At 44.1% G+C, this 27,652-nt stretch overlaps 1 protein-coding gene across 2 annotated transcripts in view; it reads left to right on the plus strand.

The window, feature by feature from the left end:
- Window positions 1-27,652, plus strand: part of abhd12 (abhydrolase domain containing 12, lysophospholipase) — a 138,600-nt gene that overhangs the window by 17,804 nt on the left and 93,144 nt on the right. For both annotated transcript variants that reach the window (XM_038804684.1, XM_038804694.1), the window contains exons 2-4: window positions 5,475-5,599; window positions 8,672-8,777; window positions 24,432-24,551. In XM_038804684.1, the coding sequence (XP_038660612.1) occupies window positions 5,475-5,599; window positions 8,672-8,777; window positions 24,432-24,551 (351 nt within the window). The remainder of the gene's footprint in view (window positions 1-5,474; window positions 5,600-8,671; window positions 8,778-24,431; window positions 24,552-27,652) is intronic.

The raw sequence follows: 27,652 nt of genomic DNA on the forward strand, positions 1-27,652 counted from the left end.
TGAATGTAGAATCACCATAAAGAATAAATTGCAAAAAATCTTAGACCATTAACTCTCGTACAGTTAAACATAAAAGTTCTTTAGCAAATCTGCAGTCGACTTTGAGATATTGATATGTCATTTTAACAGCTTTGTATAACAGTGCTTCTGAACTCCTGTTGCACCTTTGGCAGAGAACCAAGTTTTGTTGTTTAGCATATACAAATGGAATAATAGCTGGCTTGGATTGTATTACATGGGGATAATGAATACCCAGGAGGGATTACTGTTCAGTAATTCCGTCAAGGGAATTCAGGTGGTATCGTAAATAATGTGAGTGAGAGATTAGCTGACAACCTTGAAATAGCTGCCGTGGAGGAGTATAAATAATCTGAGAGATGTAAAGGCTAACGAGGTAACAATTTCAGGTAGGAATAGATCATTGATCTGTTCAGCTTATCCACTGAACTTCTTTCAAGGTGCCTTTGATTTATTCCTCAGTCTAATAACCCTAATTCTATATTTACCAATGGGACCTTATTCAGTTCCTTTCTGAATTGCAATCCCTGCTGGTTATCTTAATCCATGTGTTTACCAGCCTTTCTTTCTGAATTTTAAAATATCTTCTATCACTGACAAAACTGCTCTTATTAATGTTGGAGGAACATTTCAAACTGATCTCCTGCACTGCTGAGTATTTTATTTAAACCTGTGAAACTTTATCTTTCAATGACGCAATTGTAATTAAAGGACTCTGATCACGTCATGATCTGTAGGTGTAAAGGTCAGGCTGTTCATGTCATGTTATCTGAACTCCCTACAGATTGGGTATCAACTAACATACAATTCCATTAATTTCAAATGGTCTTTGGCTATGCTCTTGGTCAGCTTTTGTCCTTGCATCCAAATTTGCAGATCCATTAGCGGTACATTCCTTGTCCTTGGGCTTTCAGACAATAAAATGATAAGCTCATTCATTCGGAAGCATGCATTTGCAAATCTCTAGGTCGGGTTTATATTATGACATAAACTGCAGGGAGTTTGTCTTCTCTTAAACAGCTGTATCCAGTTAAAATGTTTGTTAAAGTAGATCTCAAAAATCCAATAAGGAATTCAGGGGAAATTTCTTTATTCAAAAAAAAAGGTTAAAATGTGGAATCTGCTGCCACGTGGGTGGTTGAGATGAATGGCAGAGATTTAAGGGGATGCTGGGATAAATGCATGAGGCCGGAGGTGGCGGGAAGAGAATAGAGGGATATGCTGAAATTGTGGGAAGAGGCGGTGTGGTACATTAGCACTGGAGCATAGATCTGTTGGCCAATTGGGCTGTTTCTGTGGAGTAAATACAATGTTCTCATATGTACCTTGACGGGGGGGGGGGGGGGGGGGGGGGGGGTAAAATTCAACTTGGGAGGGGGCGTGAAGGAGTTGCACTTGGGATGGTTCCCCTTAATACACGTTGCTCAGTTTTCCTCCCCGTTGACTTCAATCAGCGAGGGGTGTATTATAGCTGATCTGTTGCTGACTGCTCCGTGCCTCATCCACCCATTCGAAGAGAATTTCAACCCTTATGCCCTGTCTTCATGGTTTTATCGTTTGTTGTCTACTTGCTGCTTCGTTCATGCCATTCATGCATTGCTTGCTAGGGCAAAAAAGCACTGTTTTAGTACATTACCAAAAGATGCACTATACAACCCCTATGAATCAGCTTATTGTTTATTTGCAAGTCACTTCATTCGAATTACTGGTTAGCTCAAATTTGTCTTGCATGTAAATGGGCTTCTGTACCATTTTAATGGCAGTTTAATTTGAATTTCTTGGGTTCAGAATTCTTTTTGCCAGCTTTAAGTCACCAGCAGTAGAATAGAATGCTTTATACGTTTTTATAAGGATGGAATTTTCAAACTGTGAGTCAAATAAGCCTTGTCACAATGATGGTTCATTGAATAAACCTTCAATAGTATTCCCTCATGGGGGAATCTAGAACTAGGTGATTCTTTTAAAGGCAACGAAACTCCCATGTAAGATGGAAGTGAGGAAGAATATCTTCTCTCAGGTTATTAGTCTTTGGAATTCTCTTTCACAGAGAACAGTAGAGGCTGGGTCGTTAAATTTATTCAAGGCCGAGTTTGACAGATTTTTGATCTACAAGGAAGTCGAGGGTGATGAATGTAGGCAGGAAAGTGGAATTAAGGCCACATTCGGATCAGCCGGATATTATAGACCGGTGGAGCTGGCTTGATGGGCCAAGCCTCTTGCTGCTATTTAAAAAAAATAAATTTAGAGTACCCAATTATTTTTTTTCCAATTAAGGGACAATTTAGCATGGCCGGGTGGCAAGGTGGCGCAGTGGTTAGCACTGCTGCCTCACGGTGCCGAGGTCCAAGGTTCAATCTCGGCTTTGGGTCACTGTCCGTGTGGAGTTTACACATTTTCCCCGTGTTTGCGTGGGTTTCACCTCCACAACCCAAAAAATAAATGTGCAGGATAGGTGGACTGGCCACGCTAAATTACCCCTTAATTGGAAAAAAGTAATAATTGGAACGCTTTTTAAAAAAAAAAAAAAATTTTTTAAATTTAAATTTAGTGTGGCCAATCCACCAACCTGCACATCCTTGGGTTGTGGGAGTGAAACCCATGCAGACACAGGGAGAATGTACAAAATGACCCGGGGCCAGGATCAAACCTTCTTAGCACTGTAGGCGGCATCGCTAACAACTGCGCCACTGTGCCGCATCCCCTGCTGCTATTTCTTATGATATACAATTGTGGATATTTAAGGTCCAAGTAAACTATTAGACTAGGCAGTCAGGGCTTTGATTTTAATGTTGTCTTAAAAAAAAACTATGAAAAGAGACCTAAAAAATTTTGTTCAAATCTTGCATGCATGTCCAAGTGTCACTGTTTGGTTCAAGATATATGAAAGTTGCTATCTGAAAAGGAGATGGAACAAATCCAGCCAACCATAAGGATGTGATTGCAGTGGATGGGGTGCAGAGGCGATTCACCAGAATGTTGCCTGGGATGGAACATTGATCTAAGTGAGGGCTGTGATATTGTTTTGTTTTTTAACCTCTGCCTGTATCCCACGGATACGGAGTTGCTGTACCTCATTTGTTGTCCTAACCTGAATCTAGGATTGAGACGGGAGCCTTCCTGGTGTCATTTCCCTAAGACACGAAGGAAGGAGATCATAAGCTATTAATCAAACCGTACCTTTTTTACTTCTTTAAAAAGAGGACTTTGCTGAACCAAAGGATGGCTGTCACAGGTCACATAATTCACAAATCAGTTGTAGGAAAAAATTCTCAACCTTCACACTTCTCATTGTGAGGACACTTGGAATTAACAAAGCCAGGGTCCAGCAGAAAAGTTGTACATCCAGCCTGGGCTATAACAAAGGGAGAGCCATTGAAACTTGTTATACCCTCCGAGGCACTAAAAACAAACATCTATCTGGTAAGGTTAACAATGGATTTTGACCAGAGGCATAAAAACTGCTGCTTAGTTGCTTTTTGATTTGATTTATTGTCATATGTACCGAAGTACAGTGAAAAGTATTTTTCTGCGGACAAGTGAACCTAGACAGTACGTACATCGTAGACAGAAAGAATAATCAACAGAGTACAAATGGTACATCAACAAACAGTGATTGGTTACAGTGCGGAACAAAGGGCCAAACAAAGAAAATACATGAGCAAGAGCAGCATAGGGCATCATGAATAGTGTTCTTTCAGGGAACAGATCAGTCCGAGGGGGAGTCATTGAGAGTCCTGTAGCTGTGGGGAAGAAGCTGGTCCTATGTCTGGATGTGCGGGTCTTCAGACTTCTGTACCTTCTGCCTGATGGAAGGGTCTGGAGGAAGACGATGCCTGGGTGGGAGGGGGTCTCTGATAATGCTGTCTGCCTTCCTGAGGTAGGAGGAGGTGTATACAGAATCAATGTGGGTGTGGCAAGCTTGTGTGATGCATTGGGCTGAGTTCACCACACTCTGCCGTTTCTTGCGATCTTGGACCAAACAGTTGCCATATCAAGCTGTGATGCAGCTGGATAGGATACTCTCTATTGCACAACTGTCTCATTAATGAGCCATGTCACATGATCTAAGATCTTGGCCTTTGGAAAATTTTAATATATTTTGAGACTCACAACTCTCTGCTTTCTAAACTCCAGTCTGAAGACATCAAAGCAGGACTCCAGGCTGACCAATCACTTGTGTCAAGTCTAAGCTTCCTCTAACCCTGTTTCTCTGCAAGATTTCTGCCATTGTCTGCTGGACAGACCAGCCTCTGTATACCAACATCTTGCTGCGTCACCACGAGCTGAACTTGGCTCCTCTGTGAAGGAACTCTGATATTCTGGACTCTGGCAATTATGTGGACTGATATCCACACTTGTGGTCCTTTATTCTTTGTGTTACTCAAAAAGTTTAAAAACGCCTCTTTTCTACTTTCCCAATGTGTGCAAGTGTGTGTGAAGTTGCAATTATTTCCTGGGTTTGAATGGGTCAATACTTCTGATTTAACCCTAATGAGAGTTTGCTGCGAGTCACTTTAAAAAATTTACCCCTCAAATAGAGTTTGGGGAAACGGGTCACAGTCTAATTTAAAAAATTAAACATCTGTGCTTATGTACAGATCACAAAGAAATTTTCAGTTTTACCTCCCTCCCTCTCTCCTTCCATGGGCAGCATGGTAGCACAGTGGGTAGCATTGTTGCTTTACAGCTCCAGGCTCCCAGTTTCGATTCCCGGCTTGGGTCACTGTCTGTGCGGAGTCTGCACGTTCTCCCCGTGTCTGCCATGGATTTCCTCCGGGTGCTCCGGTTTCCTCCCATAAGTCCTGAAAGACATGCTGTTAGGTGAATTGGACATTCTGAATTCTCCCTCGGTGTACCCGAACAGGTGCCAGAATGTGGCGACTAGGGGATTTTCACAGTAACTTCATTGCAATGTCAATGTAAGCCTACTTGTGACAATAAAGATTATTATTATTATTTATGTAGCACTGGTCTTTATGGTGGATAACCAAACCAAATAGCGCATTGCTGTGTCGTTCAAGCTAGAACTTTGGGATATATTGGGCAAACTCACGCTACAAATAACCAGTGTTTGAAGATAAACATCCCATTGTCTGATTAATTTTGTAAGCACTTTGCTGACTTGTTTCATCATTTAACTATTGGTGATCATGCGCTTAAATATTTGGCTAGAATTCAGTATGCAAGATAAACTAGTTCATGCTGACCAGCTTTTCTTTTGGGAAAGGTCAGAGTTACCCTTTTCATAGAGCTATTTAAGTCTGAAACTGAGATTTTAAAACCATTCATTGCCCTTGTATCCATTTATTTTTGCTTTGTTTTTTGAGATTTTTACAGTTAATTAGAATTACAAAATGAAATATGATTGCAGGCAGAGAATTCACTTTATTCACTGTGAGTATAATGCTGAGTTTCTTTCTCAAATGACTTTTGTTTCTTTTGCTTCAATTTTTTAGGCGATCACGGTTGTTGTACAGAATCAAGAAGCTAGCTGTGTGGTTGTTAGCTGTGTACATATGCATTCCTTTCGTAGTAAAACTGTGTCCAGCTATTCAAGCAAAGCTGGTCTTCTTGAATTTTGGTGAGTATAGTATGAGATGCCATTGAGTATATCTTGTATAATTTTCAGCAGTCTTTAGCGGTGTGTCTTCAGCCATTTAGACTCTGAGCTCTAGAATTCTCTACTTAAGTCCCGCTACCTTTCTACCTGTGTCTATGCATTTAATACCGTTGTGTCTACTCCTTTAAGACCATTTTTACAACCCACTCCTTTGAGCAAGCTTTTGGCTATCCCTCCCTTTTTGGCTAGCTGACAAATGTCTTTGCTTATATCAGTACAGGGCTTGGCACTTGAGTCCTTCAGGGTTTTTCCACCATTCAGTTAGATAATTTCATGCCTTTTGAAGAGCCTTTTGGCTTTTTTTCTATGAAATAAGTAAATGTTGTTGAGATGCCTAGGGCAGCAGGGTAGCATGGTGGTTAGCATAAATGCTTCACAGCTCCAGGGTCCCAGGTTCGATTCCCAGATGGGTCACTGTCTGTGTGGAGTCTGCATGTCCTCCCCCTGTGTGCGTGGGTTTCCTCCGGGTGCTCCGGTTTCCTCCCACAGTCCAAAGATGTGCGGGTTAGGTGGATTGGCCATGCTAAATTGCCCGTAGTGTCCTAATAAAAGTAAGGTTAAGGGTTACGGGTATAGGGTAGATACGTGAGTTTGAGTAGGGTGATCATGGCTCGGCACAACATTGAGGGCCGAAGGGCCTGTTCTGTGCTGTACTGTTCTATCTTCTATGTGTACCTTTTCCTTTGAGAACTTAGTTCACGCACCCTTTTGCAATTCTTTTATACCTGTTTTATCCTGTGTTCGCCGCTCCTACTTTGTATACAGCTGCTGCTCCTACTTTGTATACAGCTGCTAATCTCCACACATTTCTAAAGCTAATGAGATTTATGATCAAAGCTCTAGTACTGTACGTCCAAAATACCTCCTAGGTCGGTAAACGTTGGTTTGCTCAGTATTTTGTGAGACGTCCCAACGTAGATCTTGGTGTAACTCTTAAATGTTTGAGAGACTGTATTTGCCATTAAAATAGCTGATGGTTTAACATCCACATGTGGATCACTACTTTTGACCAAATGTTGCTATTTAATATCTTGCACCTTCAAATTAAATAGTTACATTCCACTGTTGCAGAGACTCAGGGACCCAGATAGACAAATGAAAGTCTCAAGTGTCACTCACTTTAACTTAAATATACCTTTGGAAACGTGCATCCATGTAGATCTGTCTTAATGTACAGTTGCTTGTATTATTCTACAGGGCGGCATGGTAGCACAGTGGTTAGCACTGCTACCTCATAGCACCACGGATCCAAGTTCGATTTCAACCTCTGGTGACTGTGTGGAGTCTGCACATTCTCCCCGTGTCTGCGTGGGTTTCCTCCGGGTGCTCCAGTTTCTCCCAGTCCAAAGATGTGCAGGTTCAGGTGGATTGGTCATGCTAAATTGCCCGTAGTGTCCAAAAAGGTTAGGTAGGGTTACTAGGTTATGGGGATAGGGTGGAGGTGTGGCTTGAGTTGGGTGCTCTTTCCAAGGGCCGGTGCAGACACGATGGGCCGAATAGCCTCCTTCTGCACTGTAAATTCTATGATTCTATTTTTTTATACAGCAAAGGAAGTTTTTTTTGTTAATCAGTACAAGATAATAATGCGGTGTTCTTCCCTCTTCCACAGTTGCTTAATGGTTATTCAAAATGTTCATTTTGTATTTGAGGTATTGTACAAGGGACTTCTCCATTTAGACCCGAGTCCTACAGATCAGGAAGGCCCCAGGTTTTTCCTGTGGCCAGTGCATAATGAACTGCTATTAGCTAAAACAACAATTGGCTATAACTCCCCAGGATTAATGAATTGAAAACCAGTCAGAGTCTGTTGCCATTATAACAGGACTACATCTGTTCCCTCCCATGATTTGAGCGACCAGCTGATGCTTGCTATGAAGGTTCACAGGTGAATAGTAGCCATGAGGTATTTGAGGGAGATCACTGTCCTTGGAACCATATCATTATATGTCGAAGAAGAGGGTAAAATAGTGTTTATAACTTGGGAAATGTTTGATGGGATTCTAGCCACAAAATTCAGCAGGACTTCAGAAAACAGGGAAATATTAAGCTGGATTCTCCGTTTCTGCGACTCAGTGCTGGCGCCAGTGGAGAATCCGAGGTGCTTCACGGCAGGAAAATCGGCGCGATCCCTCACCGATTCAGGTACTGGTGATGGGCTAGCACTGGCGCCATGTGGAACACCCGCGAATTGTGCGGAGAATGGACAGAGAATTGCCGGATCCTGGGCTGCGCATGCGCATGACTGACGAGCTACAGCCTCACATGCCTGACGAGCTGCAGCCACGCACACCTACGCTCCCACTGATCGGGCCGGGAAACACTGCTCCGGCCATGCTGGACCGCGTACCCAACCCCACAGCCCGTCCCCGGGCCACCGCCAGCACTCCCCCAGCCCTAGCAGAAGGCCCCGGGCACAGATCTCGGCCGAGTGTGGCGGTGCTGGACACATGGCCCATGAAGTCGGGGACTTGGCCCATTGAGGACGGAGCATTGCGCGTGGGCCGGCTGATGACGTATCAACGATGTTGATGCTAATTTGGAGGGGGCGGAGCATCACCAACTGCCATCAAACCGGCACCTGCCCGGATTGGAGGTCAGAAGCCATTCTCTGCTCGATCGCTGATCCCGATTTCAGCGTCGCGCTACGGAAAATCCCGCCCATTTTTATTTTATTTTTCAGCAAATATCTTTCAGTGTTCACTGGAAGAACGTCTATGACAGGAGCTTGAATGTTTTACAATTTGACAGACAACATATCGATTAGTTAGCAAATATAAATGTCTTGTGGGATACTGTTTTGATATTTAAATATTAGAAAATATCCAAATCGCTTTCAAAAGTAACAACAAATATTAAAGTTTCAGAAAATTAATCCTATCTTTACTGCACAAGCGTGCATTTGTAAAGATTTTGATTCATGAAGGAGATCACAAAGGGAAATCATTGTGGATTTGAGTGTAATCGCATGCAAGTGCTTTGACGTGATGTTTATTATAACACACAAGTTTTGATCAATGTCCCTTTCTTTCATAGTGCGGTTACCATATTTCATTGACTTGAAAAGGCCACAGGACCAAGGGTTGAACCACACATGGAATTTTTATCTTAAACCTGAAGAGAAAATCACTATTGGCGCTTGGTAAGTGAGCAGAAACTGGCAAAAGATGGTAGAAAACTGAAAGACTGAAGATGGTAGAAATTTGTCTTGATTTCACAGATGATGAAGAGCTTGAATGAAAAAATGAAATGAAGATCGCTTATTGTCACGAGTAGGCTTCAATGAAGTTACTGTGAAAAGCCCCTAGTCGCCACATTCCGGCGTCTGTCCGGGGAGACTGGTACGGGAATCGAACCGTGCTGCTGGCCTGCCTTGGTCTGCTTTCAAAGCCAGCGATTTTGCTCTGAGGTTTGAGTGCTTTCCGTTATTGCTACAGTATCAGCTTTGGCAAAGTTGGTTGCACACACACCTGACGCAGAAGATTGTATCCGAGTCCCATTCCATGCAACAGAGCATGAAATATAGGCTGACACAGTGCAGAGCAGATGGGATGCTGCACTGTCGGACATTTTTCCAGATGAGATATAAAACTGAGACCCTGAGTGCCCCCTCAGGTAAAAGATTCCATGGTATTATTTTGAAGAGGAGCAGGGGAGTTATCCCTCAACCTGCATCACTAAAACAGATAAGTTGGTCATTGTCATTTTGTTGTTTGCGAGAGATTGCTTTGAATAAATTGGCTGTGGAATTTACGGATAGAAGGAATATGACCACACTTTGTGCCTTTTTCACCTAAAAACCTTGGGGAGCAGGCATTTTTCGGTTTGTTTCCCAGGGCAATACCTTGACCAATCGGAGGTGACCTGCCTGGTTTGAATTTGAACAAAGTTGGGCAGTTAACTGTTCTATGCTGCATTCTCCACGGTAATGCCTGCACCAATCAGAGTCCACTTGCCAAGCAATCTAGCACTCTTATGCAGTATAAATTGTTGTTTTCCCCCATTACAGTTGGTAACTTCTTGCAAGGTATCCTGATAAGAGCAAGTCGAAAAGCTTTGATAGCATGTCTGTTTTTTTCAGCAATAGTTAAGTTCTGAGCTATCAAACAACTAATCATTAGTATTTATTCTTAATGGTGTTCATGTCAATGATTGTCGTACACTGATGGTGTTAGACCAAAAAGAAATATCTCTGGTGACTTTTATAATGTTTTTTAAAAGTGTTAATTGAAATACATTTTCCCGCTTTTTTTGTTGAAAAAAGGAGGGCCTAATCAGTTCATTCAACATTATGTATTTGTAATAATATCTTTGTTAACAATCATGAAACATAAACAAAAAAGATTATGCTGGCATCTAACGTGAAATCCGTGTTTAGTAGAAATTGATGTGTATATATATATTTTATATATATTTATTTTATTTTTTTATATATATATATATATTATATATTATATATATATATATAGAAAACTTGATGATAATGTCTTGTGTGAATTCTATAGTGATAGTTGGAAATTAATTCTTAATGAAAAAGCAAATAAAAATTACATGGCTAGTGGGACGAGCAGGGAATGGAACTATTTGGGTCGTTACAATAGGCTAAGTGACCCCCGTCTGTGTTGTATGATTCTGTGTTGTCAGCACTCTGTGCAATGCTTTGTAACGCTTGGGTTGACTGCTAGATTCTTCATTGCTTTCTTTTCTTTTTTTAATAAATTTTAGAGTACCCAATTATTTTTTTCCCAATTATGGGGTGATTTAGCGTGGCCAATCCACCTATCCTGCACATCTTTGGGTTGTGAGGGTGAATGTACATACTCCACACGGACAGTGACCCAGGGCCGGGATTCGAACCCGGGTCCCCAGTGCTCCACGTGCCGCCCTTTTTCTTTTAGTTATATCTTTCGTAAAGATGTCAGCTTTTAAGTTGTTTACTTCAGAAAGGAAAGGCTTGCATTTTAGATGGTCAACAGACATCATGAAAGCTTTACAACCACAGAAGTACTTTTGAAATGCAGTCACTGTGACAATGTAGAAAATGTCGTTTTTGAAAGGTATTTTATTCCAAACATGTTCAACATAGTAACACAACTACATCCAGCAGAATATAAGCTTTCCAGTTTGCACATTTTCCCCCATTTACTCTATTTCTCTCTCTCTCTCTCTCTCTCTCTCTCTCTCTCTCTCTCTCTCTCTCTCTCTCTCTCTCTCTCTCTCTCTCTCTCTCTCTCTCTCTCTCTCTCTCTCTCTCTTCCCCCCCCCCCCCCCCCCACACCACGACAACCAGCTCTTCAAATGTAGTTATGAATGGCCTCCAATGTACCTCAAAGCCCTCTTCCGACTCCCTTGGGTAACAGTTGATTTTCTCCAACCTGTATAAGTCTCCCAATCATGCCGCAACCTGCGGCAGCATAGCTGACCTCCAATTTAAAAGTATCCATTGCTGGGCAGTCAGAAAAGACGAAGGCCACGACATTGGCTCATTTCCCCTCCAGCAGCTCCAGCATCTCCAACACCCCAAAGATCGCCATCATAGGGTCTGGCTTCATCTCTAACCCTACATTCCTCTAAGTTCCTAAACACCGCTTCCCAAAGTATTCCAACTCCTCACACACCCAGAACATCTGGGCATGGTTCACCGGCCCTCTCACACCTGTCCACTGCCTCTGGGGAAAAACCTACTCATGAGGATCCTATGCCCTACTTAAATTGTGTAAGACTCATCCTTGTGCAGGAGGAGGATGAGTTCACCCACCACATTACCTCACATCAGAGTCCTCATTTTATCTTCCTCCCCAACTCGTCCTCCCACTTTCACTTGATCCTTTTCGCTAAGGTTGTGCCCTGCTGTCCCATATAATAATGTAGGACACATGGCAGCCAATGTACTCGCAGCAACCTCACGCAAACACCAATGTGATAATGACCAGATAATCTGTTTTGGTGATAAGTGATTTAAGGGATAAATATTGGCCAAGACACCAGGGATAGCTCCACTGCCCTTCTTTGAAATATTGCCATGGGACCTTTTTATGTCTGCCTCAGAGGGCAAGACAAATCCTCATTATATGGTCTCGTCCGAAGAATGGTACCACCGATAGTCCAGTGTTCCCTCTACTGCAACGGAATATCAGCTTTGATTTCAGTGCTCAAGTACTAGATTAAATTGATTCTCCTGCTCCTGGTTTTGGTGGAAGAAGTGAGGCCTTACAGTGCCTTCATTAATGCTGCCTTTGGTCATTATCAGTTACGTAGCAGCACCATTGCTAAACACTTTCTGATATCTTTCTTTTGGGACGATGGTGGCTAAGGTCAACATTTGTTATGCAGAAGATTAAAGAAGGAAGGTTTTGCTGTACTTCTTTGCATTTAGACTAGTTTAGTACATTGTGGATCTCTGGTGTTATTCTACGTAGTGAGTCGAGGCAAAACATGGTGTTTGGGCAAAATTAAGTTAATGCGCAGGGTATAAAATGGATATATGTGGTTCAGTTGCAACACAATCTAATTTTTAAAAAATAATAGATTGATAGCATTTAGAGTAACATTTTTTTTTTGGCCACTTTCATTTATATTTCATTAAAGAGTCTTTTACTGCAATGAGAGTCTTGCACTGCAAGGTGTATTTCTTCATGTGGAAAGTACGGCTTGTCCCAGCTGTGTAAGTTGGGGCCAATTCTTGTGATCAGTCAAGGAGAGGCTTAGCTAGGATGAAATTGTCACCCTCCATATTTGCAAATGACACCGAGCTGGGTGGGAGGGTGAGCTGTGAGGAGAATACAGAGATGATTCAGTATGATTTGGACAAGATGAGTGAGTGAGTGGGCAAATGCACAGCAGATGCAGTATAATTTAGATAAATGTGAGGTTATCCACTTTGGTAACAAAAACTGGGAGGCAGATTATCTGAAAGGCTATAGATTGAGAGAGTGAAATGTGCAATGAGATCTGGGTGTCCTTGTACACCAGCCGCTGAAAGTAAGCACGCAGATGCAGCGGGTAGTAAAGAAGAGAAATGGTATGCTGGCCTTAGCAGGAAGATTTGTATACAGGGACAGGGATGCCTTGCTGCACTTATATAGGGCCTTGGTGAGACCGCACCTGACACATTGTGTGCAGTTTTGTCTCCTTATCTGAGGAAGGATGTTCTGATTCCTGGAATGACGGGACATATGAGGAGATTGAGTCGGTTAGTATTATAGTTGTGGAGTTTAGAAGAATGAGAGGGGATCTCATTGAAACCTATAAAATTCTAACCGGACTAGACAGGGTAGATGCAGGAAGGTTATTCCCGATGGTGCGTAGCCCAGAACCAGGATCGCTGTCTAAGGTTACGGGGTACACCATTTAGGACTGAGATGAGGAGAAATTTCTTCACCCAGAGAGAGGTGAGCCTGTGGAATTCTCTACCACAGAAAGCAGTTGGGGCCACACCTCGCGCACCTGTCTTCTACCCCAAAGAACCTGCTCATCCGAGCCCGGTGAACGACCTTGAACTGTATCAGGCTGAGCCTGGACGCGTTGACTCTGCTCAACCCATCTGCCCAGAGACCGTCCTTAATGTCTCCTAACTCCTCTTCCTATTTGTGTTTCAGCCAAACAAGCCAAACTCCACCTGTAGCCTCCGTCGTTCCTTTAGAAGCCCTGCCCCTGGTGCCTCCACATAACTCGTGTCGACCTGTAGTAGTTCCTTTATCAGTCGGTCCTTTTCTGCTCTGTCTGCCTTCTCCCTGTGGGCCTGTATCGAGATCAGCTCCCCTCTAACCACCGCCTTCAGCGCCTCCCAGATCACTGCAGCCGAAACTTCCCCCGTGTCGTTGACTTCCAGATAGTTCTGGATACATTTCGTCAGCCGCAAACACACCACCTCACTACTCTCCTTGCTCACCTGTAGGTCAACCCAGTGCGGGGCATGATCCGAGATCGTGATCGCTGAATACGTGTCCACTACCCCCGTCAGTACAGCCCTGTTCAGGATTTTTAAAAAGTCAATCTAGGAGTACACTTTTTGCACGTGTGAGTAGAAGGAAAGCTCCTTCACTCTCAGCTGCACAAATCTCCATGGGTCAACCCCATCCCTTTAGCTCCTTTGCCATTGCTGGCACCCTGCCTGTCCTTGAGCTAGAGTGGTCTAGCCCTGGGTTAATGACTGTGTTAAAGTCCCGCCCCATAACCAGTTTATGCGAATCCAGGTCCGGGATCTTCCCGAACATCCTCCTTATGAACTTGGGTACACAGAGGGAGAATTCAGAATGTTCAAATTACTTAACAGCACATCTTTCGGGACTTGTGGGAGGAAACCTGAGCACCCAGAGGAAACCCACAGACACAGGAAGAACGTGCAGACTCCACACAGACAGTGACCCAAGCTGGGAATTGAACCTGGGACTCTGGAGCTGTGACGCAACAGTGCTAACCACTGTGCTACCGTGCCGCCCATAGGATACAATTAAGAGCTATTTAATGGGCCACTGGCCTTTCTTTATGTATTAATGCCCTCGATTTGGGTGTACAGGGCACAATTCCAATGTTTGCTGGTGACCCAGAACTTCGAAGCATTGTGAATTGTGAGGAGGATAGTGAATACACAGTGTTGGAATGGGCGGTCAAATAGGACAAATGGGCAGCACGGTAGCATTGTGGATAGCATAATTGCTTCACAGCTCCAGAGTCCCAGGTTCGATTCTGGCTCTGGTCACTGTCTGTGCGGAGTCTGCACATCACCCCCGTGTGTGCATGGGTTTCCTCCGGGTGCTCCGGTTTCCTCCTACAGTCCAAAGATGTGCAGGTTAGGTGGATTGGCCATGATAAATTGCCCTGAGTGTCCAAAATTGCCCTTAGTGTTGGGCGGGGTTACTGGGTTATGGGGATAGTGTGGAGGAATTGACCTTGGGTAGGGTGCTCTTTCCAAGAGCCGGTGCAGACTTGATGGGCCGAATGGCCTCCTTCTGACTGTAAATTCTAAGATAACATAGAACAGTACAGCACAGAACAGGCCCTTCGGCCCTCGATGTTGGGTCAAGCTTTGTCCGAAACCAAGATCAAGCTATCCTACTCCCTGTCATTCTGGTGTGCTCCATGTGCCTATCCAATAACCGCTTGAAAGTTCCTAAAGTGTCCGACTCCACTATCACAGCAGGCAGTCCATCCCACACCCAAACCACTCTGAGTAAAGAACCTACCTCGGACATCCCTCCTATATCTCCCACCCTGGACCAAATGGCCGATGAAATTTAATGCAGAGGAGTGTAAAGTGATATGGTTTGGTTCAGAAGAAGGATGAGGGGCAATATAAACTAAAGAGTACAATTCCAAAATGGGTGCGGGAGTGGAGCAACCTATGAGTACATCTATAGGTAGGTCATTGAAGGTGGCATGGCACACTGAGAAAGCGGTTAAAAGGCATATGTGATCCTGACATCTCAATAATAGGCATCAAGTACAATAAGGAGGTCATAGTAAACCTTCAGAAACTCCCCACCGTTCTGCATTAGCTGGAGTATTGTGTCCAATTCTAAGCATCACACTTTAGGAAAGATGCAAATGCATTGGAATGAAGGCAGAAAACATTTTTGAGAATGGTTCCAGAAATGAGGAACATCTGTGAGATGGAAAGATTGGAGAACCTTGGACTGCTCTTCTGAGCAAAGAGAAAGTTGAGTGGAGATTTCATTGAGGCTTTTGACAGAGTAAATGAGGAGAAACCGTTCCCATCAATGGAAGGGTTGGGAACCCGAACGAGGCTAATTTAAAAGCTAATAGCAAAATAAACAAGGGCGACATGTGGAACTTATTGACGCAGCAAGTTGTTAGGATCTGGAATGCACTGCTTGAGTGTGATGGAGACAGATTCAATCGAGGCTTTCAAAAGAGAATTGGACAATTGTCTGTCGAGAAGATAATTACAGGGTTATGGGGAAAAGACAGGGAAGTGAAACTAGCAGAGAGCCTGGAGATGATGGCCTGATTTGGTCTCCTTATGTGCTGTCATCTTTTGGGGAGATGGAAATGTCCCCAAGATAGCTAATCTCTCTTCATTCGTCTGTCACCATAGTTCTTGAAATTAAACTAGTATCTTTTAAAAATCTGGACCAAAATTACATACAGTACTGCGCAGAGGACTCCCTGAGGATTTATGTAACTTTGGAAGTATTCCTCTCTGCGTACCTCAACTTTGTTTGCCTTCCTAAATAACATTGAACACTTTGCCATCTGTTTTAACTCCCCAAGAGTTAGTTTCCTGTTGGGAAACCACTATTTTAAGATTAAATGGTTTACTTACATTAAATAAATCCAATTGAATTGCTCTTCCCCTTATTTTGCCTTGTTACAGTAAATACAGCAACTAGTCTTGCATTGTGATCATCTTGTAACTAACAGGTATATTTTAAGCAGACATGTCACCAAAGCACGAGAGCTGTTATATTACATGTTTCTGACTGTTGGAATTATAAAGGATTTTGATTTTGGTGTAGTGTTAAAATGGTTGTAATTTTGTTATAGCATTGAACTTTGGTAAATATCCTTCAGGGATGGAACCCTGATGTCTTTACCCAGTCTGCCTTAATAGGTGAGTCCAGTGCCACATCAGCCACATCAATGATGCTCTGGATTGTCCTAAAAACCTGACTGGTTCACTTATGTTCCTAGAAGGAAGGAAAGCTACTGTTGTTACCTGACTTGACCTGTATGTGACTCCAGTTCTACATGATTGACTCTCAACTGCCGTTTTGAAGTAACCTAGCAAATAACTCAGTTGTATCAAAGTGGTTCAATGAGGTGGCCACCACCACTACGCCAGAACAACTAGAGATGTGTGATAAATGCATCCCAAGAATTACTGACTTTTAAAAAATATGGTTAATATCAAAGCAAGCTGATGCAAGCATTAGAACCTAGTACAAGTTTCCTTTCATCATTTGATAATCTGAACCCAAGCATAATATTTCAATGAAAATAAGTTGTGCATTTTTTTTAAGCTTCAACTTTGCAACAGGATTTATCAGCAAACAAAATAATAGTCGTGGCAACTGTAAATATGGAGTTCCAAAATTGTTAAAATTGCAGTAATTGTGTGGGACTAATCTGCAGCCTACATCGTTTTAAAATAGATATAACATAGTCTTCCATTAGTATTTTCTGTTTATACAATTTTTAAAATCTGAAGTGAATATTAAAACTTTATTTAAAGCTTATGATGATTACTGGCTTTACAGAAAATACTGTAGTCAGTTCTTACCTCTTTCATTTTCTATTTAATTTTGATTTAGAAAACGTGAAATTTGCGAACAGCCCACAACCACTGTTTTAGTAACAGTCATTACAACAGTCAGGAGATCCCTACAGAACTCAGGTCAGGAAGGATATTTGGATAAGAGGCAAGAATGCCTATACTCTGCATCAATTAAATAAATAATAACAGGACTAGAATAGGTATGTATGATTGCAGGCTGGTCGTGTAAAATGTACAGTACGAGAGAAATTATTTTTGATTTCCCCCCCCACCCCATTTTCTCTTTCCACGGCACTGCGAATCTTTCCGTCACTGAGAGGTTGAGCGAAGGACCTTTGTTCGTTTTTTTTTGTCTCTGTTACTCTTGACCTGGACTACTGGGAGATGAGTGAAAATGGTGATGGTTGACTTGCCCTTTACGTTGTTTGACTAAGGGCAGCACGGTGGCGCAGTGGTTAGCACTGCTGCCTCATGGCACAGAGGTCTTAGGTTCGATCCCGGCCCTGAGTCACTGTCTGCGTGGAGTTTGCACATTCTCCCTGTGTTTGCGTGGGTTTCGCCCCCACAACCCAAAGATGTGCAGGGCAGGTGGATTGACCACGCTAAATTGACCCTTAATTGGAAAAAGTGAATTGGGTACTCATAAATATGTTTTTTTTTAAATTTTAAGTTGCTTGACTCTACTACCAGTCATAGCTCTGTGGTTGCACTCTTGCACCAAAGACTTGAAGAGAAAATCTAGGCTGACACTTCCAGTTCAATACTGAGAGACTGCAGCACTGTTGGAGGTCCTCCTTTCGCAGGAGACTTTGAATCAAGACCCCGTCTGCTTTCTCTGGTGAATATAAAATCCCAAGGCACTATTTGGAAATCAGGACCGATGGTCTTGATGTTCTAGCTCCTGTATGCTCCCCTCCACCATCATCACTGTAACAGATTATCTGGCCCTTTCCTCAAAGATGTGTGTTTCACAGTTGCAAATTGCTTTCCAGATTTCCTACATTACAACAATGATTGCATTTCAAAAGTATTTAATTGGCTGACTTTTCCTCCACTCCGTTTCCATTGTTTCCCTCTCATCCCGCCCATGAGCACATGACCTGCTCCCTTTACCCCATTTCAATAATCTCATGGCCCCGGTGCTGGTTGACATTGTAAATTACACCCTCTCCTCGAGCACTGTTTCCCCTTCCCTTTCAAAACCAGTCAGAATTTGTTTCCCCAAATGCCTCTGTCCTGACAAACTACAGTATTATCTACAACCTCCCTTAGTCTCTGTGAACGTGATTCTGCCTCGTGAATCTGTGCCTGGTTGTTTCACAACTTCCTACTTGATTCCTTACCATCCAGGTTTCTGCTACTCCACAGCACTGGAATGCCATTTAAGGTCATAAGTAGCATTCTCAAGGGCAGCACGGTGGCGCAGTGGGTTAGCCCTGCTGCCTCATGGCGCCGAGGTCCCAGGTTCGATCCTGGCTCTGGGTCACTGTCCGTGTGGAGTTTGCACATTCTCCCCATGTTTGTGTGGGTTTCGCCCCCACAACCCAAAGATGTGCAGGGTGGGTGGACTGGCCGCGCTAAATTGCCCCTTAATTGGAAAAAAAAATTGGGTATTCTAAATTTTTTTTTTAAATGAGTAGCATTCTCTGTAATTCTGTACGATTCTCTTCACCCTCCTTGACATCTCTGTGGCCCTCGCTATAACTTCATCTTTTCTGTCGTCCAGCTTGCTGGGACATCCCTCCCTTCTCCCGTATCCCGCCTGCCACCGCCCACACAACTCTTAAATCTGGGATCCTCTGAGGGTCGAGATTTTGGGCTGTTCCTTTTCCTGCTGCACTATGACACAATCATCTTCAGACACTGTCACCTTTCTACCACTGCCCATCCGAGGCCCTCCACCAGTGCCAATCCCTCGTATTCCATTTCTCCCAGTATCAACACCGCTGCTCATCCCAGGCCCTCCACCATTCCTAATCCCTCGTACCCCATGTCTCCCAACCCCAGCCCTTGCTGCGTGTTCACCATATCCTCTGACCTTCCACTCTCTGAGGCTGAGCATGCTGTTCTCAACAAAGGACTCAGCTTTGTACTCTTACGTCCCCACCTCAATGAATTCCGGGCTCAACATGGTGTTGAACTCTTCTTTCGTCGCCTTCGTCTCCCTGCCCACTTCTTTGGGCAAGAATCCCCCCCCCCCCCCGTTCCACTGATCCTTTTCATGTGCCTCCAACGTTTTGCCTCCAAGTGGACACCCCCCACCCCGGGGCTGGGACAATTACCTGCCCTTGATCTTTTCATTGAGAACTGTCGATGGGACATTGGCTGTCTTAATTTTTCTGCCCCCCTCATCCATTCCAACCTCTCTCCTTCCAAACTTTCTGCCCTTCACTCCGTCAGGGCTGACCCCGACTTTGTCATCAAACCTGCCGACAAAGGGGGTGCTGTTGTCGTCTGTAGCACTGACCTCTACCTCGCAGAGGCTGAGCGCCAACTCTCAGATACTTCCTCTTACCTCCCCCGGACCATGACCAGACCACTGAACATCAAGCCAATATCTCCAACACCATTAGCGACCTAATTTCTTCCAGATGTCTTCCCCTGCCCACAGCTTCCAACCTCATAATCATAACCCCAGACAGCCCGCTTTTTAACTACTTCCCAAAATCTACAAAAAGGACTGTCCTGGCAGGCCCATTGTGTCAGCATGCTCCTGCCCTACCAAACTTATTTCCTCTTATCTTGACTCCATCCTCACTCCTCTGGTCCATTCCCTCCCCACCTACATCCGGGATTCCTCTGATACACTGCGTCATATTCATTGCTTCCAGTTGCGGGCCCCAACCACATTCTATTCACCATGGATGTGCAATCCCTCTACACCTCCATCCCACACCAGGATGGCCTGACAGCTCTTCGCTTCTTTCTCGAAAAGAGACCCAGACAATTCCCATCCACCACCACTCTCCTCCGCCTGGCTGATCTTGTTCTATCTCTCAACAACTTCTCCTTTAACTGATCTCACTTTCTCCAAATCAAAGGTGTAGCAAAGGGTACCTGCATGGGTCCCAGCTACGCTTGCCTTTTTATGGGGTATGTGGAACATTCCTTGTTCCGGGCCCCCTGCCACAACTCCTTTACCGATACATTGATGATTATTTTGGTGCCACGTCATGCTCTCGCCCGGACCTGGAAAAATTCATCAACTTTGCTTCCAGTTTCCACCCCTCCATTGCTTTCACCTGGTCCATCTCAGACACTTCCCTTCCTTGATCTGTCTGTCTCCATTTCTGGCAATAGACTATCCACTACAAGCCCATTGACTCCCACAGCTATCTGGACTACAGCTCTTCGCACCCTGCACCCTGTAAGGACTCCATCCCTTGCTCTCAACCCCTTTGCCTCTGTCGCATTTGTTCTGATGTTGCCACTTTCCAAAATGGTGCTTCGAAAATGTGTTCCTTCTTCCTAACTGTGATTTACCACCTACAGTTGTTGACAGGGCCCTCAACAGTGTGTGGTCCACCTCCCGCTCCACTACCCTCGCCCCCTCCCCTCCCTCCCAGAACAAGGATAGAGTCCCCCTCGTCCTCACATTTCATCCCACCAGCCTCCGTATGCAAAGCATAATCCTCCGCCATTTTCGCCAACTCCAGCGTGATGCCACCACCAAACACATCTTCCCTTCACTCCCTCTTTCCGCAGAGACCGTTCCCTCCGAGACAATCTAGTCCACTCCTCCACCACACCCAGTACCTCTCCCATCACCCATGGCACCTTCCCATGCAATCACAGAAGGTGTAACACCTGCCCCTTTACCTCTTCCATGCTTCACATTCCAGGCCCAAAACACTCATTCCAGGTTAAGCAGCGTTTCACTTGCACCTCTTTCAATCTGGTCTATTGCATTCGCTGCTCCCAATGTGGTCTCCTCTATATCGGAGAGACCAAACGCAGACTGGGTGATCGCTTTGCTGAGCATCTTCGGTCTGTGCGCATTCAGGACCCTGACCACTCCGTTGCTTGCCATTTTAACACAAGACCCACATGTCTGTTCTTGGCCTGCTGCAATGTTCCAGTGAAGCTCAACGCAAACTGGAAGAACAACATCTCATCTTCCGGTTAGGCACGCTACAGCCTTCCGGTCTCAACATCGAATTAACAACTTCAGATTAACTCTACCCCACCTAGACCGATTTGTTTTCATCGCATTTCATTTCAACTGTCTCTTAACATTTCTTTCTTTCTTAATATATATTTAACCCCCCCATCTTATCCACCTTTCCTTATCCCTTCCCCTCCCCCCACATCTCCATCTGTCACAGTTTAGCCTCCGATGTTAGTTTCTCTGCTGTTTGGCCTCTCACATCTTTTGTTCTCTCTGGGGACTGCCATTCACACTCTTTTCCCTTGGTTTCTGTGGCTATTAGCACCCCGTTTCCTTGAGTTTCTGTGGCTATGACTCATCTATCATTCTCACTCCACAGTATAAATATTCCCCACATTCTCTGACTGTTAGCTTTGACAAAGAGTCATTGGACTCGAAAAGTTAACTCTTTTCTCTCCCTACAGATGCTGCCAGACCTGCTGAGATTTTCCAGCATTTTCTCTTTCGTTTCAGATTCCAGCATCTGCAGTAAATTGCTTTTGTCACCTTTCTACATGTACACTAATATGTAGAATTTTGTTTTCGATGCAAAATGTGTTCCGTAAATGCAGGGTGTTTGTTTGAGTGTTGTTCCTTTTGTACCAATTAGAGATTAGATGATTCCTCATTAGCTTGGATCGTGAACATATGTGCGGAACTGGAGCTGTTCGTTTAAATTCCAGAGTCTGTCTTTATTTTTAATTTTGGAAAAATGTAACCTTATGTTTTGTAGAAAATGCTATTGAGTCCAGTACTGTGGTAACAAGAAAATCCAAGTCAGTCCATTAGCTCAGTCATTCATCGAGTTTCAGTATGAAAACCAAATCTGCCGAGGTTTGTCCTTTTAGTACCAATATCCCTTTGCTTCCTGCTGAAATTGAAACTGTACAGTTCCCCTTGGAATATTTCCAATAGGTCACAATTGTTCTCCTGATTTGGTTGTGTGGGTATGGAGAGATTTCCTGTCCAAATTTTGCAAACAACACAAACTAATATCCATTTGTTTATTGCCGGTCTTCTAAATGCTTCTCATGGCACCATAAGTCTTTATCAATTATTGAAGCACCAGAACAATGGTCCCAGATCTGGTTTATATCTGAATATTTGCAGCTTAACAATGGTGTGTTGATGCTGTACTAAACAAAGTCCAGCTTGTTCAGGTTAACTTTTATTGCCCAGCTGAGAAACAAAAGGCCAACATAAAAAAAAAAGTCAGCATTTGCTATTGAAAAGACGCCAACTGTCTTCTGCAGAATCGGATCAGAACAATCAGGCCAAATGTGCTTATGGTACCAAAAACCTTTTGTCATCTGGTTTAATTACAAGACAGTGGATAAGTCCTGTATTTGAAACAAAACCTTCCTAGTTTGTTTTCCTGCATGTGTATCAGTCTGGAGGGCAAGATCTGGATTGTGAAGTGATAATTACAGTGCCTTTGCAAGCAGGGTCTACTGTATGATTTTTTTTTTCCATTTGGCTAAAGGTAAGCAACTTAGTTAAGTACTGTGTTCGATATAGCAGCCTGGTGGATTGGTGAACTTACCCAAATGAACAGTTACTTTTTAAAATTACTCCTCTTTGTATCAAAATGCTGTGAGGGATATGAGGGATGGAACAACCTTTATTTTGGTACCAAGTGCCAACATCCAGTTCCAGATGAGATGTACGGCAATTAGATGCACTTTTCTCCAACAGCATGTCTCTATTCCAATTTCAGAAGACCATTACCACCTCCTGCATTGTTGCAATGTTTTCCCGTACCTGCCGTTCTGCGACTTTGTGGGGTGAAATGTTCAATTTTCTATCAAGATTTTGTACCTAGTGGAGCTGTACTGAAGCTGCCCAGACTAATTTCATGGAGGATGTTTTGGCAGCCCGTCGCTGGAAGAGGCTGCAATCAGTACTGGATTTAAGCCAAGATTCCAGAGATCAACGTATCACTCAATTTGGATCTCTGGATCTGATGTTTAAATCCAACCCAAACTGATGTGAGGAAAATTACTTTTCAACGATAGGCTGCCCTGGTGTTTGAAATGTCAACATTCAAATCTATAATCCGATTCTCCATTGTTCACGCTAGTGGGAAATCACGCCCAGACGCGTTCACAGATTAGCCAGTTATCTGTCTGTTGCTCAGGGCAGTGATGCAATAGTTGTGTTACAGTCAGTGATATGAATCCAGCACTGCTTGCTGCGTGAGTATGCCTGCAATAATGTAACTTATTCAGGCTTCAGATAGTTTTACTGCAACATGCTGGTGTATTCTTTGATGAGAGTTCATAATGATCTGCTGCAGGTGCACCTCCCCTCGGCTATTTGTACAGTATAATTGGTGGCAGTCATGGAGTACGCCATAGCCATGGCTGAATCAGTATTTGTGGTCCTGTGGTGAAAGGGGGAAAATGACAGTTGACGGCTTCAAATTCCTAGGTGTGCACATCACCAACAATCTGTCCTGGCCCACCCACTATGACCAAGAAAGCACAACAGCACCTATATTTCCTCAGGAAACTAAGGAAATTTGGCATGTACACTTTCACTCTTACCAACTTTTACAGGTGCACCATAGAAAGCATCCTATCTGGCTGCATCACAGCCTGGTATGGCAACAGCTCGATCAAGACCATAAGAAACTACAGAGAGTTGTGAACACTGCCCAGTCCATCACACAAACCTGCCTCCCATCCATTGACTCCATCTACACGTCCTCTGCCTTGGGAAAGCATACAGCATAATCCTTCCCACTCAGCTTTCTCACTCTTCCAACTTCTTTCATTGGCCAAGAGGTACGAAAGTCTGAGAACACACCAACAGATTCAAAAACAGCTTCGCGGGCAGCACGGTGGCACAGTGGTTATCATGGATGCCTACGGCGCTGAGGGCCCGGGTTCGAATCCTGGCCCTGGGTCACTGTCCCTGTGGAGTTTGCACGTTCTCCCTGTGTTTGCATGGGTTTCACCCCCACAAAGATGTGCAGGATAGGTGGATTGGCCACGCTAAAGTTCCCCTTTAATTGGAAAAAATAATTGGGTACTCAAAATTTATTTTTAAAAAAGACAAAAACAGCTTCCCCAGTGTTACCAGACTCCTAAGCGATCCTCTTATGGACTGATCTGATTAATACTACACTCCTGTATGCTTCACCCGATGCCGGTATATATTTACATTGTGTACTTTGTGTTTCCCTATTATGTATTTTATTTCATGTACTAAATGATCTGTTTGTGCTGCATGCAGAAAAATACTTTTCACTGTACCTCGGTACACGTGACAATAAACAAATCCATTCCATGTGCGGAAAGCCAAGCATAAGATTTCATAATCAGAGTCCCATTTAGTTCATTAAAAGTGTGTTTAGTTCTGTTAAAATCAGTGCTCTGTGAAGGACACTAATCTATTCTACTTATTGATAGGCATACAGTACCTGCCAGCCTATGGAAGGAAGCTCGGGGAAAGGACCAGACATGGTATGAAGGAACCTTGGCATCAGACCACCCTATCATTCTTTACTTCCACGGCAATGCAGGCACCAGGTAAGGAGCAAGGTGGTATTTTTAAACTATGAATGCGCACATCTTTTTTTTGAGTTTTGCCCTTGAACAAGATCTCCAGTTTCTACACTTAATTTCACAACTAGTGGAGGAAAGGAATGAGCACGGTTACTGATTGACTAGGTCATGCAAGAAAGGGAGAAAAATGGCCACTTTCTCGGAGGCTAATATATCAACATCAACTTTTATTTACATAATGCCTTTAACATAGAAAAACTCGATGTCTTGCAGGATTTTAATTATACAATTTGATATTGAGCTATTTGGGGGTAATAGGACTCGTGACCAAAGCCTTGGTCAAGGAGGTGGCTTAAAGGAGGAGAGGGAGTTGGGGGGAGGTTTAGTGAGGGAATATCCAGAGACAGCTGAGGGCATGGCTGCCAATGGTAGAGTCAAGATAACCGGGCATAGGCCAGCACGGTGGCGCAGTGGGTTAGCACTGCGGTCTCACGGCGCCGAGTTCGCAGGTTCGATCCCAGCTCTGGGTCACTGTCCGTGTGGATTTTGCACATTCTCCCCGTGTTTGCGTGGGTTTCGCCCCCACAACCCAAAGATGTGCAGGGTGGGTGGATTGGCCACGCTAAATTGCCCCTTATTGGAAAAAATGAATTGGGAACCCTAAATTTTAAAAAGAAAGAAGATAACTGGGCATGTGCAGGATAACTGTGGAGGCCAAAATTGGAAAAGCACTGCGATCTGAGGGTTGCAAGGCTGGAAGAAGTTACATAGATACAGAAGTGTGGTGCTGAGGAAAGAATTGAATGCAAGAATGAGAATGTTTTAATTGCACTGATATTTCCGAAGACTTTCAACAAATACAACATAGCAAACATGATTTTAAAATCTCCATATTCAGTAGTGTATTTTTCCAATATTTCCATAATTTTTCCAATTATGAAGCAATTTAGCGTGGCCAATCGACCTCCCCTGCACATCACTGGCTTGTGTTGGTGAGACCCACGCAGACATAGGGAGAAGTGCAAACTCGACACGGATAGTGACCTGGGGCTGGAACTGAACCTTGGTGCTTGGCGGTGTGAGGCAGCAATGCTTTTTAAAATAAAATGTATTTTATTACAAACATGTATTGAAACAGGTTACAGCGAACAAACACCCCGGGAAACATGCTTCCCTACAATCAACTATACAGTCTGTACAGATTTTTCCTCCTTTCCCCTGCGACGAACAGCCCCATAAATAGGCTCACAAACATCCCCCACCTTTCCTCAAACCCCTCTGAAGAGCCTCTTAACTCTTACTTTATCTTTTCTAATCGCAGGAAGTCGTACAGGACACCCAATCAAGCCGCTACCCCCGGTGGCGACGCTGACCGCCACTCCCAGCAAAATTCGCCGCCATGCAATCAGAGAGGCGAAGGCCAAGAAATCGGATTTCCTCCTCTCCATGAGCTCCGGCTCCTCTGAGACCCCAAATATCGCCACCAAAGAGTCCGGATCCACCACCTCCTCCACTCTCCGTCTAAGACTGCGCCCAGAATCTTCCCAATTTTTCGCAACCACAAAACATGTGCGAGTGATTCGCTGGCCCCCGCCCACACCTCTCACACTCATCTGCTACCCCCTGAACATACCCACTGATTCTCGCCCGAGTCATATGCACCCTGTGCACCACCTTAAACTGTATCAGGCTCATCCTTGCACAAGAGGAGGTCCCGTTTACCCTACGCAGTGCCTCACTCCAGGCTCCCCCATTGATCTCCCCTCCCAACTCCGCCTCCCATTTCTCTTTGATCTTCACCACCCACTGGCCTCCCTGCTCCCCCAGCCACTTGTATAGATCCCTAATTATTACCTCCCCTTCCACATCCGGGAGCAACAGTCGCTCCAGCAGGTATATCCCGGCAACCTAGGGAACCCCCTCCAGACCTTTCGTGCAAAGTTCCTAACCTGCAGATACCTGAATTCACTCCCCCTCAGCAGCTCTGGCAGCAGTGCTAACCACTGCTGCTCTATGTTGGTATTTTTAAAGAGTCAAATATTGTGGGCAGCAGGGTAGCACAAGTGGCTAGCACTGTGGCTTCACAGCGCCAGGGTCCCAGGTTCGGTTCCCCGCTGGGTCATTGTCTGTGCGGAGTCTGCACGTTCTCCCCGTGTCTGCATGGGTTTCTTCTGGGTGCTCCGGTTTCCTCCCACAGTCCAAAAACGTGTAGGTTAGGTGGATTGGCCATGCTAAATTACCCTTCATGTCCAAAAGGTTAAGAGGGGTTATTGGGTTACGGGGATAGGGTGGAAGTGAGGGCTTAAGTGGGTCGGTGCAGACTCGATGGGCCGAATGGCCTCCTTCTGCACTGTATGTTCTATTATGAACAACCACAGGGACAAATTCCTGATTGTTAGTTATAGCTAAATCATAAATCTGGGTGTAAATATTGCTTATAATTGCTTTCCAAGTAACAAGTCGCACAGTGCAAGCCTGGGAATCCCATTTTAATGCATTAGTATATCCATAACGAGAACTCTCTCCAGACCTCCCCCCTCCGGGAATCTTGAATCACGCTGACGTTGTTTACATTCAAGACCGGCGAGGTGCGAGGCAGTCAAGGGGATCCCTTTGAAGCCTGTTCTGAGATCCCAAGCGTTCCTGCCTCGCCAAACTGATTGCGTTAACTATGCTGGCTCACCTTTTCCAAGAGGCTCAAGATTCCAAGAGAAAAGGAGGGATTTATTCCCTTTTTCTCGCCGAGTCTGACACACTGCCATTTTTTGGCAAGATTCTGCCCTTTGATTTATAAGTGGGAAAGAACACAATGCAACAATTTTAAAATAAAGCTGCAGCTCAGATGCATACCAAGAAAATCCTCAATAATAACGTAATTAGTAAAAAGAATGTCATTGAATTGTTCACGGGGTCATTTAGTCACAATAGCGAAGTTTCTCACTCCTTTCAGCATCTTTATTTCTTCTAGTTCTAACCGTCACTGGATTGAGTGATGGTTTTCCTGCTTGTCGCTTCTTGGCCCTTAGTAATAAAAATACATCATGATTTGTCCGTACAAACAAATAGTTCTGTTAATCTAAATTGGATAATCACCTCAGGGCATTGTTCCATTTAAAAGCTTCATG

This window comes from Scyliorhinus canicula, chromosome 1 (assembly GCF_902713615.1).
Source record: "Scyliorhinus canicula chromosome 1, sScyCan1.1, whole genome shotgun sequence".
Classification (NCBI taxonomy): Eukaryota; Metazoa; Chordata; class Chondrichthyes; order Carcharhiniformes; family Scyliorhinidae; genus Scyliorhinus; species Scyliorhinus canicula.